At 36.9% G+C, this 18,179-nt stretch overlaps 2 protein-coding genes across 4 annotated transcripts; one reads left to right on the top strand and one right to left on the bottom strand.

The window, feature by feature from the left end:
• Positions 1 to 2,006: 2,006 nt before the first annotated feature.
• LOC143304417 (omega-amidase NIT2-A-like) lies at positions 2,007 to 17,486 on the bottom strand. Of its 3 annotated transcripts, none has more exons than XR_013061109.1 (5): positions 17,374 to 17,486; positions 12,523 to 12,707; positions 11,953 to 12,121; positions 11,445 to 11,678; positions 2,007 to 2,488 (listed from the first exon to the last, which is right to left on the bottom strand). XR_013061109.1 is itself a non-coding variant. In XM_076626878.1 (4 exons), the coding sequence occupies exons 2-4, from the start codon at positions 12,604 to 12,606 to the stop codon at positions 11,545 to 11,547; spliced, it is 387 nt and encodes a 128-aa protein (XP_076482993.1). In that variant the 5' UTR covers positions 12,607 to 12,707; positions 17,374 to 17,486; the 3' UTR covers positions 10,938 to 11,544. The 3 variants fall into 3 exon arrangements, 1 of the variants encoding a protein (XP_076482993.1); XR_013061108.1 differs by lacking the exon at positions 2,007 to 2,488 and adding an exon at positions 10,938 to 11,293; XM_076626878.1 differs by lacking the exon at positions 2,007 to 2,488 and having other exon boundaries at positions 10,938 to 11,678.
• Positions 15,831 to 16,999, top strand: LOC143304418 (venom serine protease Bi-VSP-like). Its single transcript, XM_076626879.1, has 2 exons — positions 15,831 to 16,294; positions 16,623 to 16,999. Exons 1-2 carry the CDS (start codon positions 16,163 to 16,165, stop codon positions 16,698 to 16,700), a joined length of 210 nt encoding a protein of 69 aa, XP_076482994.1. The 5' UTR covers positions 15,831 to 16,162; the 3' UTR covers positions 16,701 to 16,999.
• Positions 17,487 to 18,179: the final 693 nt, after the last annotated feature.

Consider the following 18,179-nt stretch of genomic DNA (forward strand, 5'->3'; position numbering starts at 1 on the left):
TACATTCATTAAATTCGTTTGATTTTGTAAACAAAATAACCACGCTGACCAGTCTCTCATTTAAAATAGAATTATTTTGTCATATATCCAACAGTTTACTTTCTCTTCGTAAATATTATTAATAATTTTATCGATTTCGTATACTTCCATCCTTCGTATAAGTGACAATGAATCAGAAGAGTTTCATAGCAATATTGAACAACATACAGTCAACTACAACACCATTAGATACATCCACCATACAGTCAACTACAACACCATTAGATAACAGCAATACAATAGATTATAATTTTCTACGTGTCATTGATTCATCATCATCATTTTCCATTTTTTTAGCATATGTAAAAACCATCCAATTTAAAATGTTTAAATAACAATAGCCTATACAATATAATTTTATGTAAAAAAATTGATTATACCGTGTTTTAAAACCGTGCTTTAAAATCGATATTCGCTGAAACAATACATCGCTCTGCGCTTCCAATTTGTTTTCGCACGAAGTATCAGTCCACTCATTGTTACCGTCACCATCTCTACCGTAATCTATATTACTCGAATAAATTCTATATCTTGATTATTTTAACGAACTTCCTTATTTTTTGTTTTTTATGACTTTAATTGGCAATTTCCATAATGTTCTATAACTTGACAATAGACTGATAATATTTCAGGATATATATATACATACATCATGTTTTTGAGGATTCTGTAGTAAAATATATTATAATAAATTATAGGAAAAACAAACTATTTAAGAAAAAATTACCACCTTCGAGTAATAAATTATAGAAGGTTACCAATGTAATTTAAAACTTAAAACTTAAAAATAATCTATTACACGTAACAAAGAAAAAGATTTCTTCGCAAACGGTAACTCGAAAATTACAGCCATTGCTGTAGAAACATAGTTTTACAGGGAGAAGAATTTCGCTAGAAACTCTCGACGATGTCACATCAAGCGAAAATTCAATAAAGCGATTACTAACCATACTACCAGCGGCAATCGTGTTACGGCAATTCGTAAATAAGTTAGTCTTCTATTTGCAGAAACGTCTCTGGCAATATCGTCACACTCTTGATTACGTCGGCGCTATCAAATGGTCTTTGGAAGAAAGTTTTCCATTATCTACTTTTGCCCATGGCGTCGTTCCAACAAATGAATTCGAGTTCTGAATCGCTTTGTCTCGTATTACGACTTTATAACGGTGTTTCTTTAAACTTTAAACGATCGTAATAAATGTATTTACCCTGAATCATTTATAAACTGAACCGGAATATAAAATTTTATTCCGCAAAAATCATAAAGTTGAAAGTTAGGAACGAATAACAAATGAATAACCTAGTTTCATTAAAAGGCACGTGGTTAAGGTACGCCAATCCGCGTAATAACTTTGACACTCCAATTATTATAAAATATGTATCCTTAAGGGATTTTTTTGCGCGAATGCAAAATACTTTTCATACGTGCATAAATACTGAATAAATGGGACGTGATTTTCAATATTTCTTTTTGTAGAATTTATAACAAAGTAACTTTTTCACAAATGTTTTCGCTAACATTTTTACAACGTAAATGTCTTCTTTTGTAATTAATAATTTCAACATTTCTCTGAACTTTCTTCGTTGCGATAAAAAAAATATACAAAGCTTATGACGTGCTTGTTTAAAAATATTTATACGGAACAAGACTTTGAATTTGTCAGACCAATCGTCCTAACGAACGAATAAATTAAACGACCCGTAACAAAAAATTATTCCTGTCATTGAGTTGCGTTGAGTGGCGGAAACCATTTATAACACGTCCCATACAGCGTAGATCGCATACACGTCTTAGGATGTATTTTTGGTACTTATATATACTCTATATATATTCTTACTCTATATATACTTATATGTACTCTATATATATTCTCTATCTTAGATATACCATAAAATATTTCGTGAAATCGCGTATTCGTGTCTAATGTCAGGGATCCTCTTTCCACAAGTCCGCGTTTTCTATATTATCTTTCTTCCTTATCAGTAGGCATTCTCACAATTTGTGATTAATACTGCTCGTACAGGAATGTTAGGTTTTTGACGTTGTAAAATTTCACGTGAAATAATAATGCCTATATATTGACTAATTTATCAATTAATTAAATCCGTGTATATCAAGTTTTCTATAATTTACTACTTTCGTGTAACTACAGAAATTTGATGCAATATAAAACTTGATTAAAACAGCGATTCATTAGGAAACGAGAATAATGATGCAAATATTTTTTGTAGCCATTATATAAGATTTCGATCGCATAATTAATCAGTATCAACTTACCGGTCTTTAACGGTAGAATAGAAAGAAGTGCAGGCGGTACAGAGACCGCAATTATGATCACTTTCAGGTAGAATCTCCAACAGTGGTACATCTTCTTAGTCGTAATAAGTCGCGATCAGAAGCGTAAAAGAAGTTTAGCAGTGGCGTAAGTACCGCACTAGCCAGAAGTATCTGCGACAGAAATCAGAATACACTCTTTTTCGCATGGTTGGATCAATTTCGCGTGGGACTAACCTGATTGAACCTAACGCGGGATAATTGTGTTAAGGAAGTGATACATTTACACTGTACATGAGAGTGTGTGTGTAAGGGCCAGAGGGCGTCAAGGTCTTAGTGGAGACAAAAGACTGTTGCCAGATGTTAGAAGAATCTAGGATAGTCGGTTGGCGACAAGCGTGCGTGCAAGACGTTCTTCAGAGTGTAATATAGATGTATAACTGTTGTGTGGGAAATATAGTCAATTATTTGTATTCCCAAATCCTCGAATTTCCTTAACATGGTAGCAGAGCGTGGTTACTAGTTTTGCAAGATATTTAGTGCGTGGTTACGATCTTGCGAGTGAGTTTTCAGTAAAGAAAAAAAAACTTTCAGAGGAACAAAATATACTTCGAGCACGTAGGAACGCTTGAGTAAGAAAAGAAAAAAAAAAGAAGAATCAATTAAAATGGAGAGATCGGAAATCATGATACCTATATTCGATGGCGAGGATTATGGAATGTGGAAGCAAAGAATCACGATGTTTCTCAAATATAAGGAATGCGAGGTTGTTACAACTAGAATGAAGAACGAAAGAGACGATGAAGACTGGGACAAAAAGGATTTGAAGGCGATAAATATAATTTATAGTGCAATATCGAACAGACAATTGGAGTATGTTAGGGAAGGAAAAACGGCGTATGATATAATAAAAAGGTTCGATGAAATGTACTTGAAAGAGTCGACGGCACTGCAGATCGTATGCAGAAGGAGATTGGAAAACATAAGACTGGAGAACTACAGTGATTCAGCATCATTCTTTAACGATTTCGAAAAATTAATAAATGAATTAAAAAGTGCGGGCGCACAAGTAAGTGAGAGGGAAAAGCTGAATTACATGCTGAATACGTTAGCCGAAGAATACAGCTACATAGCGGACATAATAGACGCATTGAAAGAAGAGAATCAAACGGTAGCGTATGTGAAAAATAAAATAGAAATAGCAGAGAAGAAAAATAAATCCAATGGAGGAGAAAGGCAAACCAACGCCTTTTCTGCAAAAAAGGAAGGATGCTTCAGATGTGGAAGATTAGGACACTTTGCGAGAGAGTGTCAAAATGGCGTCCAAGCGGGAAGCAGTAACGGCTATTGGCATGGGCCAACACGTGGTCGAAACAGAGGAAGAGAGAACAAAGGCAATACGAGCAGAGGACGTGGAAACTTTCATCGTCAATCAAGAACCGGCACGGGCGAGCATGGAAACTCAAGAGCAGGCATATGGACAGCAACGGCGCACGCAGCAAACAGCAGTGAGACGAATGAAATAAGTAAGAACGAAATAGTGTGGCTATTAGATAGCGGTTGTACCGATCACATAATTAATAATATAAATTATTTCGATAAATCTATCGACCTAAAAGAACCGGTAAATATATTATATATTTAGGCGATAATAGACCGATAAAAGCGACAAAAGTTGGGAATGTTATAAGTCATTTTGAAGCATTCGGAAAACAAAATAAAATAAATATGAGGAAAGTATTTTACGCGAAAGAAATGTCCGCAAATTTGATTAGTTTAGGTAAACTAACAGACAATAAGAATACGGTTATTTCCAAAGGAAATATTGCGAAAGTAATAGATGAGGATAATATACTTACAGCTGTAGCGTTCAAAGAGAATGGGACATATAGAATAAAAAGTATATTGAAAGGGAAGAAGCACTTAGTAAACAGCGCCGAACGTAGTGGTATGAGTAAAAAGGAAAGATGGCATAGGATGCTAGGACACGTAAATTTTAAATATTTAGAGATTTTGGGTAAAGAGCAGCTAGTGACTGGCATACCGAATGAATTTGAAAAGGAACTTTTGAAATGTAGGGTGTGTATAGAAAGCAAAATGCATAACTTACCTTTCAAAAATAATCGAACTAAGGCTAAGGAAATAATGGAAATTATTCATACGGACGTATGTGGTCCCTTTAAGACTACCGGATTCAATGTAGAAAAATATTTCATTTCATTTATCGATGATTATAGTAAAATAGCTAGGATCTATTGTATAAAATCAAAAGATGAGGTCTTTGATTCTTTCGTACAGTTCGTAAATGAAGCCGAAAATTTAACGGGCAAGAGGTTAAAAATATTAAGATGCGATAATGGTAAAGAATATTTAAATAATCGAATTTATAAATTTGCTAGGGATAAAGGTATAAGAATAAATAATTGCCCAACATACGTACATGAATTAAACGGGACAGCGGAAAGGTATAATAGAACAGTGATGGACATGGCGCGTTGCTTGTTAGCGGAAGCGAAAGTACATAAAAGGTACTGGCCGGAAATAGTTTGTACAGCGGAATAACACCAGCTCAGATAAATGACCCTCTAACTTACCTTTGTCCTCATCGACGTCAGTGATTTTAAAGCTAGTTATAAAGTGCACTTCTCAGCCAGCGTCCACGGCAGTCAATATTATTTAACGGGTCTTAACGCGATGTAAAAAGGGAAAAAGGAGGAAAGAAGGAACAGGGAAGCAAAGAGGAAAAACGAATATTTCATTTTCTCGAAACTGGATCAAGTTTCAGGCTGCTCGCCAAAGAGTCTGTAGCTAACGAGACAAGATTAGACAAACCACGCTTTAAAATTCCCACAGAACTATAATAATCCTCGAAATCAATACGATTCGTCGATCCATCGCCTGATTAAAAAATGAGATAGGATGAAGCTCACTAGTCGGCCTTTGAACCTTCAATAGTGATTCTCTGTAAATGCTTGAAATTGACGCTTGGATTCTTTCCGGATTAACTAGCTTTGCCCCTCCCTCCCTTTATCTATTTTCTTAGATCGACTTAGACTGCCACAACATATTATCTTTCTTCTTTTCTTTTCTTTTCTTTTCTTTTCTTTTCTTTTCTTTTCTTTTGATCTTTTAAAGCCCTAAATCGCTGGCTATTTTGTATACTATATATTTTGTACACTCAATTACTCTGTAAGTCATAAGTACATATGTTTTACAACGTTATTTGTCATATTTCAGTTAAACCCCAGAAAAGCCAGAAATATATGTAATATCGTGATGTAATATGTTTACAAAACGTGGACAATAGAGATGTTAATCAGACAGATAAGACGATTGTGGCTTAACTTGAACTATTCACACCAAACGTACAGAACACAGCGCAATCCACACTCTCTCGGCAACGCCACTCGCAACCTCCGTCTCCGCTCGACTCGCACTCTGCTTCTCGACTCGCACTCTCGTTCTCGACTCGCGCTCTGTTTCCCGACTCGCACACTGTTTCTCGACTAACTGTTGTCGCATTCTATTGCCCTTTTCCTAGGCCCACCGCACACGTGTTCCGCAGACGCTCGTGGCCAGGGTCACGTAGGTCTTTTCCACGAAACTATGCACTTGAAAAGACCGATGACACATTGATGGGCCCGACGGCGCCTCGGCTCTCGCGACACTGTTCATAGTTCGTCCGATATTGCCCAGGCCTTTCGTCCACGATACTACATTCGGCCATCCTGCAATAACATCTGCCCTCAGATGTTGCCTTCTATCTCGCTGTCATCAGATGCGTCACTTTCGGCATTTAGGACCCAAGGTTTCATAAAATCGAGGTGTGCACGGGTCCTTCCTCAGGTACTGCTTCGCACGCTTTCTTCTTTTCTTGTAATTTCGCAGGTTCCCTTCCAGCTTACCTATGTTTCGTTCGGTTAGGCTACAGTCAAGGCAGTTGGATACCACGTGTTCGACCCTTTCGCGTAACCCCTTGAACCAGAAGTCCTTCTTGACCATAGCTTCTGTTTTGGTAACCTCGAAATGCCCACGCTCGTGCGCTTGCCTGACTACCTGAGCCCGCATCGCCTTCGATACTACTATTAGCACATCGTCCTCACACTCCTTATACAAAATATTGTTTCTTACTACCTGCCCATCGGCCTGACTGCACGTTGCGGCGTCCAAAATCCTACAGACTTCAATGTCCTTGTTCTGTGCCCTTCTCAACCGTGCAATCAGCCCGTCTTCACTCTCCGTTACATACATAGTGCTCGGCAGGGGGTTCCTACTCGGAGCATCTACATGCTGCATACTTTTCCCCGGCCGATGACACGCCTGATACTTAATCTCGCCTAGTAACAAGGCCCATCTAGCCACACGCACACACAAATCTTTCTTTCTAACTACACCTATCGGACTCGCATACTCCAAGTCTGACGATTTGATGACACCCTCGTTTATCCACGCTTCCATCAGATCATCTACTTCCTTTCTTTCCGACGGCGCCAGTCTTCGCGGTCTTCGCGCTACCGGTTTGTCGCTTTTCAGAACTATTTTCTCGGTTATTCCGACGTCTCGCTTCTTCTCCGGCCTATACCCCCTAACGATATCGCGAATCGCTTCACGATAATGCGGTTCCCGTACGCGTGTCAGGTCTGTTTCGTCGGTCTGTTCTACCGCGTTTACCCCCAGTACATCCGGCGCGTCCTCGTGACCGTCGGTCTGATCGTCGAGTCGTAAAAATGTCACCTCGCCCCGTTTGACTCGCAACTCTACCTGGTCTAAAAAGTCGGTACCTAAGAGTAGACTGTGTCTTGTCATTACCTTATTCGAGACAACATGCAGAGTGACAGTAAAGTCGCACCCGTCGACCGTCATTACCCTTGTGAACTCGCCCCAGGTACTATTGCCAACAGAACCAAAACCATCGAACCTAAGTTTGCAGTTTCCCAAAGGTGGTGATCCTAACCCCGCATACTCATCCGCTCGTATGAACGTAAGGTCACTACCTGTATCCACTAACGAGACAAACCTGCAGCCATCTATCGACACGTCCTTCAAGTACTTTCCCTTTTCGGATCTTGACACTACGCAAGTCTCTTTCGGTCGTGCCGTACACCTCGCTGCAATATGTCCAAATCCGCTGCACTTGAAACACTTAACACCTTCTCCCCTCTCCGGACACGTAACACTTAGATGATCCTCACTACCGCAAATGAAGCATCTTCTTTTCTTCATTGCGTCTACAGATTGACTGGGCTTCCCGTTCTTCTGGGTTTTAGCCGGCTTCACAATCGACTTTGCTCTGCGACTCTTCTGCTCTTCGTACATTACTAACCTCTTCCTCAACTCTTTGATTGACGTAGCGCCGTACAATACAGCCTTATTGTTCTCGTCGTCTATTATTCCATCCACTATGTATTCCACCTTTGCTTCCTCCTCCATGTCCACATGGCTGGCTATCTCGAGCATACGGTACATGTACGCCAAACATGCTTCATCACTCTCCTTTTTTGTTTCTTCAAGTTTCTGATGAACTTGCCTACTGTTGACTTTCCTCGAAAATTCTTTCACTAGCCCCCTCTTCAACTCATGCCAAGTCCTGGCATGACACTCGAAGCTCGCAAATATTTTCGCTGATCCCTTCAGCAGCTTCCTGGCGTAGACTGCCTTCTGCCCATCCGACCACATGCACGTATCAGCGACTTCCTCGAACGACTCGAACCATCGTTCGACATTTTCACCTCTGTTGCCACTAAACGACTCTAATGGATCTTCGACGTCTCTAAAATTCAGCGTCGAACCAACACATGCCCTTCGACAACATTCTTTTCTTTTCTTTTCTTTTCTTTTCTTTTCTTTTCTTTTGATCTTTTAAAGCCCTAAATCGCTGGCTATTTTGTATACTATATATTTTGTACACTCAATTACTCTGTAAGTCATAAGTACATATGTTTTACAACGTTATTTGTCATATTTCAGTTAAACCCCAGAAAAGCCAGAAATATATTTGCAGCGTGTTTTAACGCGTCCCTGGCAAAGATCTCAAAAACGAGTTGCGACACAATTTAAAGCGACAAATAGCACCGCGTATCTCGTTGTGGTAACACACGGTTCGCCAGCTTTTTAAAAGCGCTCTCCGTTTGCTTTTTCCTCTCTTCTCTTCCCCTGTCTCTTCGTTTTTTCTTAACGAGCAAAACCATTTTCGCGAGGACGAGAGTACGGAAATGACGTACTGGCAATTTTGTTTTGTGATAATACAAGCAGCTCGGTTTCAGTGAATTAAACTTGGCCCCAAGCTTCTACTTATCCCCACCTTCCTTTCCTTTATTTTCCCTTCTATATCCCGTGTTACTCGTGAAAACGAACAATGGTTCAGATAGATGATAGGCAGATTTTCGAGAACTAAATAAATATACGGTCGCGGATCGGTATCCTTTACCCCTCATTGCGGATCGAGTCGCGAGATTGCAAAAGCGAGATATTTTATTATTCTGGACATGGCCGGTGGGTTTCTCCAAATCCCTATTCATCCTAATTCTAGGAAGTATACAGCATTGATTACCCTCGATGAACAATTTGGATAATAAGTTGTTGTTTTCTTCGAATTCTTTTGTGCCTTTGTTCGATCCATTCTAAGTCGATCTAAGAAAATAGATAAAGGGAGGGAGGGGCAAAGCTAGTTAATCTGGAAAGAATCCAAGCGTCAATTTCAAGCATTTACAGAGAATCAAGCGGGCTGGTTAAGGTCGTGAGTTGAGCAATTATCCCGCGTTAGGTTCAATCAGGTTAGTCCCACGCGAAATTGATCCAACCATGCGAAAAAGAGTGTATTCTGATTTCTGTCGCAGATACTTCTGGCTAGTGCGGTACTTACGCCACTGCTAAACTTCTTTTACGCTTCTGATCGCGACTTATTACGACTAAGAAGATGTACCACTGTTGGAGATTCTATCTGAAAGTGATCATAATTGCGGTCTCCGTACCGCCTGCACTTCTTTCTATTCTACCGTTAAAGACCGGTAAGTTGATACTGATTAATTATGCGATCGAAATCCTATATAATGGCTACAAAAAATATTTGCATCATTATTCTCGTTTCCTAATGAATCGCTGTTTTAATCAAGTTTTATATTGCATCAAATTTCTGTAGTTACACGAAAGTAGTAAATTATAGAAAACTTGATATACACGGATTTAATTAATTGATAAATTAGTCAATATATAGGCATTATTATTTCACGTGAAATTTTACAACGTCAAAAACCCAACATTCCTGTACGAGCAGTATTAATCACAAATTGTGAGAATGCCTACTGATAAGGAAAAAAGATAATATAGAAAACGCAGAATTATGGAAAGAGAATCCCTGACATTAGACACGAATACGCGATTTCACGAAATATTTTATGGTATATCTAAGATAGAGAATATATGTAGAGTACATATAAGTATATATAGAGTAAGAATATATATAGAGTATATATAAGTACCAAAAATACATCCTAAGACGTGTATGCGATCTACGCTGTATGGGACGTGTTATAAATGGTTTCCGCCACTCAACCGCATTTGAATTTGTGAACACGATCGAACAATTGACACGAATTATTAATTCCCGTCTCTACTCTAGTAACGATTTGCTTTGGAACGAGGTCGAATCGTTCTGATTCCGCGCATGATTAACAAATAATTACAGAGGACATCAATTACTTGGATGGTCTTCCTGAAACTTGATCCAGTTTCGAGAAAATGAAAAATTCGTTTCTTCTCTTTGCTTCCCTGTTCCTTCTTTCCTCCTTTTTCCCTTTTTACATCGCTTTGTTTTACATCGCAATTTACATTTATTTGTAAAGTTTGAATCTCCTCGATATTGAAGATGTTGAAGCTGCAAGTATGTATTTCATTTTAATCCATTCGAGACCGAGATTTAATTGTAAGACGATACCTAGGTGTCGGTACGATCTGAATGTTTAGTTGGAATGATTCTGTGTTTTACTCTCTCCAGGGTATCCTTTTCATACTTTGATTTTAAATCGATGACAATCTTAAATAGTATGCTTCATATTTTTAAAATATAAAATTATATACTATGTTATTCTATAATGTATTATGTACAGTTATATATATATATATATATAATAATAATTCTATGTTGAAAAAAATATGAAACTAACATGATATATACATTACTACATAAGTTATATATAAAATATGTATATTATATCCTTGCCTACTGACTGATATGAATTTCTTTCGGTCTCGAATGCGTTAAAAGAGAGCGCAAAGAAGTCGAAATTACTTATTGTAATTAGTAAAACGACCTGAGAGGCAGACAGATACAAGAAAGAAGGAATATTATATTAGCGGCATCATCATGTTTTTGCTCTCTTTAAGTCTTTCATCGAGACAGACAATCTACAGGTATTAATCGACCAATTTCTTCAAGCTGATAACTTCGAATTGATGTTTATATATAAGAAGTGTTATGTGTTAATCTGTCTAAATGTTTAAAAGGTGTTATAAATTAAATGTTGTTAAACGATACGTAATTGCCTTTTGATCGTAAATTTTACTATCAAGGGGTCTTTTATGTATGCGTAATCATTGTGAATTATACCAATTTATGTGATCGATATTAAAGGTGTTTAAAAGCATGTATTTTTTTCTATATTATTATTCTCCTATATTATTATCCTATATTATTATAGCATTCCTATATTATTATAATATCCAATTACATGTTGATACACAAGATATACAGATTATTATTTATAACGTTTTGGTTTTCTTAATTGAGTCATTCGTTTAGTACAAATGATAAGAAATTAGTAATAATTCACAAAAAAGGGATATTGCAGTAGAAATATTATAAAAAAACATTTTCTGTTTTAGTGTAGAGTTACTCCTTCTTACAGACAGTGTCGTACAAATCTGTACGTCTCTGAGAAAATGTAGGCATCTGAGCCCTTACTTCCTCAACAACTTTTAGATCTGATAGAAAAAAGAAACATACGAAGTAATAAGTAATGCTTACTAATAAATTCAACAAATACAGAGGAAGATGGCTAAATCGATAAATTAACGAGACTAAAAATTAATTACATCATGGATCTCTCGCTTTTAATTTTAAGCTGTAAATTACCGATATCGGTGACTGCCATATTCTCTTGAGTTTCCAAATCGTAAAGAATCTTTCCCCAGGGATTGGTCAACTGTGTATGTCCCCATGCGACGTAACTTGCTTAAGGAACACGAGCCGGTGATATGCAGGCAACGTATAATTGATTATCATTCGCTCTGAAACGCTGAAGTAATGACCAGTGCAGTGGTCCAGTGGTCATATTGAATGCCGCTGGATATATCAGCATTTGGCAACCTAACCCAGAGAAGCAGGAAATATGAAGCCACCGAATACCAATTAACTTCGTAGTTGCACGGTTCACATTCCATCATTTCTGAATATGCGAGGACAGTCCTCTTATTGTGCTTTTAATTCTTTTATTTGTTTCATTTTCAGCAAATATACTGGTTTTTTAAATTAAGCTTCTTTTTATACAGAGTTACAGATTATATTAATTTTATATAGAATATATTTAAGAAAGATATTTAATTTTTTGCTAGTTAAGTATTGATCGATTAAGTTACTGTACCTTTGTTCCGATAAATGCGTGCCATTTCCTCGAATCTAATATCATAGCAAATGCCAATACCTATTTTGCAGCCCTTCACATCGAACGTCGTTAGGGAGTTACCAGGACTGAGTGAATCACTCTCTCGAAAAGTAATCTTATTAGGAATGTCGATGTCGAATAGATGTACCTAATAACATAAAAATGTGGTCGCTAATTCTATTGCTGCAACTTTTCTAATTTAATATCAAAGTTACCAACTCCTAAACTTTAATTATTTTTTATTTAATAACTGACAGCGTTTTTATCACTTTCTTTTATTAAAGAATCTTATCATTTAATAATGTTTAAAAAGGAGAAAAAATAAGTATAATAATATTTTAAGTATGTGAAAAATTTATACAACAACAAACACATTACAACAAAAATGGGCGTTTCCCGTATCATAACGTATTTTATAAACCGTAAATTATAGAATTGGTTATAGTATACGTATGTACATATGTATATTCCTAAATTATTCCTAGATAGAGTCACTTTCTTCACCCCAATATTTTCAAATTCAAAGCCATAAAGGAATATATTACTTACCTTTCGGTGCTTTGCTATCAAAGTTCCATCGGGACCCCAAATAGTACAGGTATTGTACAATTTATCGCCCTCTATTTCAGGCATCGTACCACCAACTACATAGATGTTGTTTTCTTTAGCTGCGTTCGATGAAGCAACGCTCGTTTCACCATCAGGAATACTCTCGGCGTATTTTGGAAAGTACTCTGCATTGCAATATTTCAATTAATGAAAAATAACTGTCTTTTGATCCAACCATAAATTAAATTGAAATGTTTGTCAGTTTTTTATTTTTTAAATTATTAAAATAACTAAGTTTTATATTTCGACTTAATTAAATATGCAATTACTTAGCTAATAGTATATATAATAAATCGTTTCTACAGGTTCAAAATGAAAAATGAATATTTAGAAATATTTAATTACGACAATGCTATTTGTGTTAGCATCAGTGGCTTGTTACTCAACGACTTTGCTAGTACTTTTTGAAACATAAAGTTAGTTTTCAATTAACACTTATACTAGAGGCGGAATTATAAATGCAAAATAATTGACAATACTAATTTATAAGTACCTAATTATTAGTATCTTCACAAATATATTTATACAAAAATCACGATAATCATGAAAATGGGGAAATCCTATATTCTCGAATCAATTCACAATTTATTTTGTATATTAATTAGATTCCGCGCTCATCAGTACGTACTCACTGGCGACATCGAGAAAATGTATCGGCAATTCCTCGTACGACCAGAGGATCGGAAATATCAAAGGATATTATGGCGCAGCGCGAGTGGAGAAACAGAAACATATGAGCTTAACACCGTAATACTCTTATCATAGAAATAGAAGCAGTCCTCAATTCCCGCCCGCTAACTCCTATCTCCACCGATCCAAATGATCTCCTAGCCCTCACTCCCGGACATTTCCTCATTGGCGATTCATTAATGTGCTTACGTGATCGAGATTTCAGAGACATTCCATCGAACCGACTCTCCAAATGGCAGCTGGCATAAGGAGTATTTGAACGAGCTAACCAACCGCAATAAATGGAGCAAGGGTGGACACAGCATCCAAAAGGGCACAATCGTCATCCTCAGAGAGGACAACGTTCCCTCCATGCATTGGCCTCTGGGCCGAGTTATCAAGGTTCATCCAGGCGCCGATGGTGTCATCCGGACAGCTACAGTTCAGACGGCAAAGAGCATTTTGGATCGGGGCGTCAAAAGGCTTGTCCCACTGCCAATTCAACCCGATCTCGAGAAACCCGAACAACTAGCCACCGAGACGAAATAAGATGGGAACTTCAACCACACCCCGCTAATTTGATCGGTACCCTCTCAACGGGGGGAGAATGTTACGCCATGCGGCTTACCATAGGTCATATTCTTAACTATCGATCGCGGCACTATAATGTCGCAGACGGATCGTCGCGTCTGCCCGGCAAACAAACATTGTAGTGGCAAGCGCGTGGTTCATTAAGCAGGGCGACTTCCAGAAACGTCGACTCGTGGCCCGTATTTTACCTCGCAGTAAAAGAATGTGGCGTGATCCGAACGTAGTGGGGGTCGCCTTCCAGAAAAAACGAAAAAAATCGAAAGGCGTTCAGAACTTTTCGAGAAGTCGAACCGTCAACACATGTGGTATGTCGCGCATTACTTATCAACCAAAACGCAGTTACATTTTTTTTGTTCCTTTTATATCTTTCTAGTTAATAAGTTGTTGAAATAAACATTAATTTATTTGTGTTAATTCTGTGGAATTTCATTGAACTACCCTTATTATCATAATCGAAATAAGGGGATCGATCAGTTCGTGGCGTCGATTATTTAATCGTAACGGGAACTTACAACTCTCGTTGACGTGCTATCTCGCGATCGCGTCTCTCCGCGAACGGTCGAAACAAAATGATTCACTAAAAACTGTCCTGAATTCCTAAGAATTTATTTACCGCAAAACTGACAAAGTGTTTATTTAAAAAATGAGGTTGAAGGTAGTCCTTTTCTTTCATTTCATTCATTTTCATTTTCTTTCTTAAGTATGGCTAACACAATATCTAATCAATTAAAATTTTATATTTTCACGTGAAAAGTTTCTTTAGATAATTATTATCAACATGATGACTAACTCTTACGGATTAATACGTGTCTGTAGGGCAATCCGGTGGACTTGATCGGCTTTTTACTTCGAAAGTTGAGTAATCGGTGTCGCTTTCTTACGCATCTTTGAACTGTATAAATGTTTTAAAATTGTTTGATCCAGAATGTACCACACCGGACAATCAAGAAGGCAGGTGCCTTGACTACAGAAAATGTAAACCTCTGCAAGAAATATGGCAGATACAGTACCGTACAGCCACCGATTTTTATAGACGATCAGTGTGCAGATACCAGGGCAATGTTACGATCGTTTGCTGTCCGAACGATCCAAACAAAGAGAAGAGAGAAATTTTAATAAAAACTGTGTACAAGTATAAGGCTTTGCGACCACCATACTGTGGTTTTAGCAACGTCTCTCATACCAGGCTGGTCGATGGTAAACCAGCTGAACTTGGTACGTTTTATGTCTTTCTTTCCGATTAATAATAAGCCATTTACTGCAAAGAATGAACTTTAAAGGCATTAAACAGCACATCAATGTACATTTCAATTAGACTAAATAATAATGCTATGATTTCATCGGTAGTAACTTTACTTATTAACTTGAATTATTTCTTTCTTTTACTTCATGTTAGAAAGAGTATCTTTTTGCTTGAAATAAAAAATTGATATAGGAGTAATAATATGGATAGAGATCAAAAACTGTTAGGGCAGAAATTACACGTTTGAACTTTATAGTTCAGTATAGTTCAAATAGAAATTATATAGAATTATTTAATAATTTGTATTTCACTGGAATAAAAATTTAATTTCTGTCTTTATCAAATCTCTATTTCAGAGTATTTGTACGTATGTACTTATCGTCTGCTGTATGATCGAATATCGAATAGGTAATAATCGTTGTTACTCGTTACGTGAGAAAAAATTATGTATATTCACAACTATGACTATTGCATTTTAGGCGCTTGGCCATGGATCGCTGCATTAGGTTTTCGTAATCCCCGACACCCAGACAAACCACTATGGAAGTGCGGAGGTTCCCTGATATCGGCTAGGCATGTTTTGACCGCAGCACATTGTGCACATATGGATGGAATAGAAAACATACGCAATCATAATATTGCCATTCTTAGATTGGCGGAGGAGGTGCCATTTTCGAGTAAGTCCTCAAATATATATATATGTATATATATATATATATATATATATATATATATATATATATATATATGCTATTGAGTATTACTGAAGTATCATATCCTGAAATTTCTTACTGTACACATATATTGTGTCATAAAGCGTGTACAATTCTTTCTCATACTTTTGGTCATTCGTTTCCTGCATTTTCATTTATTTTTTTATTTTTCAGGGTACGTATATCCCATTTGTACGAAAGAGCCCCTACGAAAGAGCAACTTCGTCGGCTATAACCCCCTTGTTGCTGGATGGGGAGCGTTAAGATATAGTAAGTGATATCAATTTTATAATAAAATTAAACAGTTCCAGTCTTAAATATCTTTCTTATTTTCTTCGTAGGACGACCACGACGTAATGCATTAATGGTAGTACAAATGCCAGTGATTAAGAACGCCGAATGCAAAATAGCTTGTTCCAAATTTCCTAATGCACCTGATATCACTGATGGTATAATATGCGCCGAACATGCTCAGGGTGGAAAGGATTCTTGTATGGTAATTAAGTTACAGAGTTACTACAAACTATACGGTATCTGAAGACACGTCAATTCGAATTAACATCAAATCGACGTCTTAAACATTAGAAATAATAGATAAACACAATTCAATAGTTTTGCCCACTTCTCACACCTCATTATGGTATTTAATCTAATTTCCTTCTAATCTTAGTTTTGCTCAAAATACATATAACATGTACATTATAAATTGGAGTATTTCAATACACAAATCAATAGAAGATTATTACTGTATATAAGTATAATTTCAATACAATTCGATCGATATATTTCAGTATCTTTGATTAAAAATTTAACGATCCTTTCAGGCTGACCGCGGCGGACCACTGCTGATACAACATTGTATTAACCTTGTATTTAATAGGTATTGTGTCTTATGCTTATAAGTGCGGCACAGCTGGCTATCCCAGCGTTTACACTAGGGTCACATCGTACCTTGACTTCATTCTCCAAGCGATGCAATAATATGATATTACTGTTCCATAAATATCATTGTGTAAAAAACCTAAAGTTGGATTTTCTTATTGTGGAGATCAGAAACAGCACAAATTTGCATTGTTTTGTACGTTACAAATTATAGGCTTAAAATGTACGAAATGTAACTTTGAAACGACACTAATTTTCTACGCACGATAAACCTCCACGACTTAGGTATGTAAAGATGATAAACGTATATTAATTCTATTAATTTGGTAATAAAAAACCACCTTTCTGAGAAGTTCTGTAAATTTCGTTTCTGTTGTATCAAGAGAATAATGGAATATTCCACTTAGATCGTATACTTCTTGTATGTACATACAAAATTTTCCGGCTAATCTAAAACACTTCATAAGATAGAGAGATTCTGGAGATTCGGACACAGAGAGTGCATAAAATACAAGATAAGTCTCGTGTCTTTCAAAATTATTTTTTATTCGCTAAAAACATCCTGTGAACTCATGCAATCACATGCAACCTCGAAACTTCGCTTATTTTTTATCACTTTCCAATTCAATACACTGTTTCTGCATTTTTGACTATATGTAAGAGAAATTTCCATTCAGCCAAAGGTGTACTTACAAATTATAGATTCCTATACGACTCTCGGTAAAAATTTATCCGCACTCCAGATAGTTAAAATTTCTGTCGACCGTATTGATCCATCTGCACTCTTCGTATGACGTCAATATCTGTTCAGTGCTGCTGCGTAGGTTTCATTATGTTACGTCAATTCGTTTGTGACCGTTGCGCGAGTAATGGCGCTTTGCAATGGCGATTTGCAGGAGAACAGTGCAGGATGCTGTGATTCGTTTCTTGTGGTCGGAGGTTATGTTTGATGCCTATATTTATCAAAGATTTAATGCACATTATGGAGAAAGTGTTTTGTCACGAAGTGCGTTTGAATGGGCACAAAAGTTCAAAGAAGATCGCACAAGTGTTATGAAAAAACAGCTGGACGCCCGTCCACATCCACGATGACAACATTGAACGTGCTCATGAACTTATGCTCTATGGAATAGACGAGTGACACTGGATAATGTGGCAAATCATTTGCAAATCAGCCACGGCTCTGCTTATGCAATAGTGCACGACAGATTTGGGTTTTAAAAAGTTTGTGCGAGATGGATGCCGAGAAAGCTGATGAAAAGGTGAAGACGACGATGCATTCGTGGTTCGCAGCTCAGCCCAAAACATTTTTTAATGAGAAAATACGAAGGTCCTTCAGCAAATGGACAAAGTGTATACAGAAATTGAGTGATTATGTCAAAAAATGATGTATGTCTTTTTTGACAATTGCTTAAAATAAATTCTACACCGACAGAGCGGGTAACTTTTTACTCACCCTCGTAAGACACTTAAATTTCCAATCTATTATGATGAATAAA

This window comes from Bombus vancouverensis, unplaced genomic scaffold (genome assembly GCF_051014615.1).
Source record: "Bombus vancouverensis nearcticus unplaced genomic scaffold, iyBomVanc1_principal scaffold0034, whole genome shotgun sequence".
Taxonomy (NCBI): Eukaryota; Metazoa; Arthropoda; class Insecta; order Hymenoptera; family Apidae; genus Bombus; species Bombus vancouverensis.

Coding starts and splice junctions, on each gene's coding strand:
- LOC143304417 (XM_076626878.1), bottom strand. CDS start 12,606: ATGCCTGAAATAGAGGGCGATAAATTGTACAATACCTGTACTATTTGG. Junction 12,122..12,522: donor TGATAGCAAAGCACCGAAAG/GTAAGTAATATA, acceptor TTATGTTATTAG/GTACATCTATTCGACATCGA. Junction 11,679..11,952: donor ACGCATTTATCGGAACAAAG/GTACAGTAACTT, acceptor TCTCTGGGTTAG/GTTGCCAAATGCTGATATAT.
- LOC143304418 (XM_076626879.1), top strand. CDS start 16,163: ATGGTAGTACAAATGCCAGTGATTAAGAACGCCGAATGCAAAATAGCT. Junction 16,295..16,622: donor GTGGAAAGGATTCTTGTATG/GTAATTAAGTTA, acceptor CGATCCTTTCAG/GCTGACCGCGGCGGACCACT.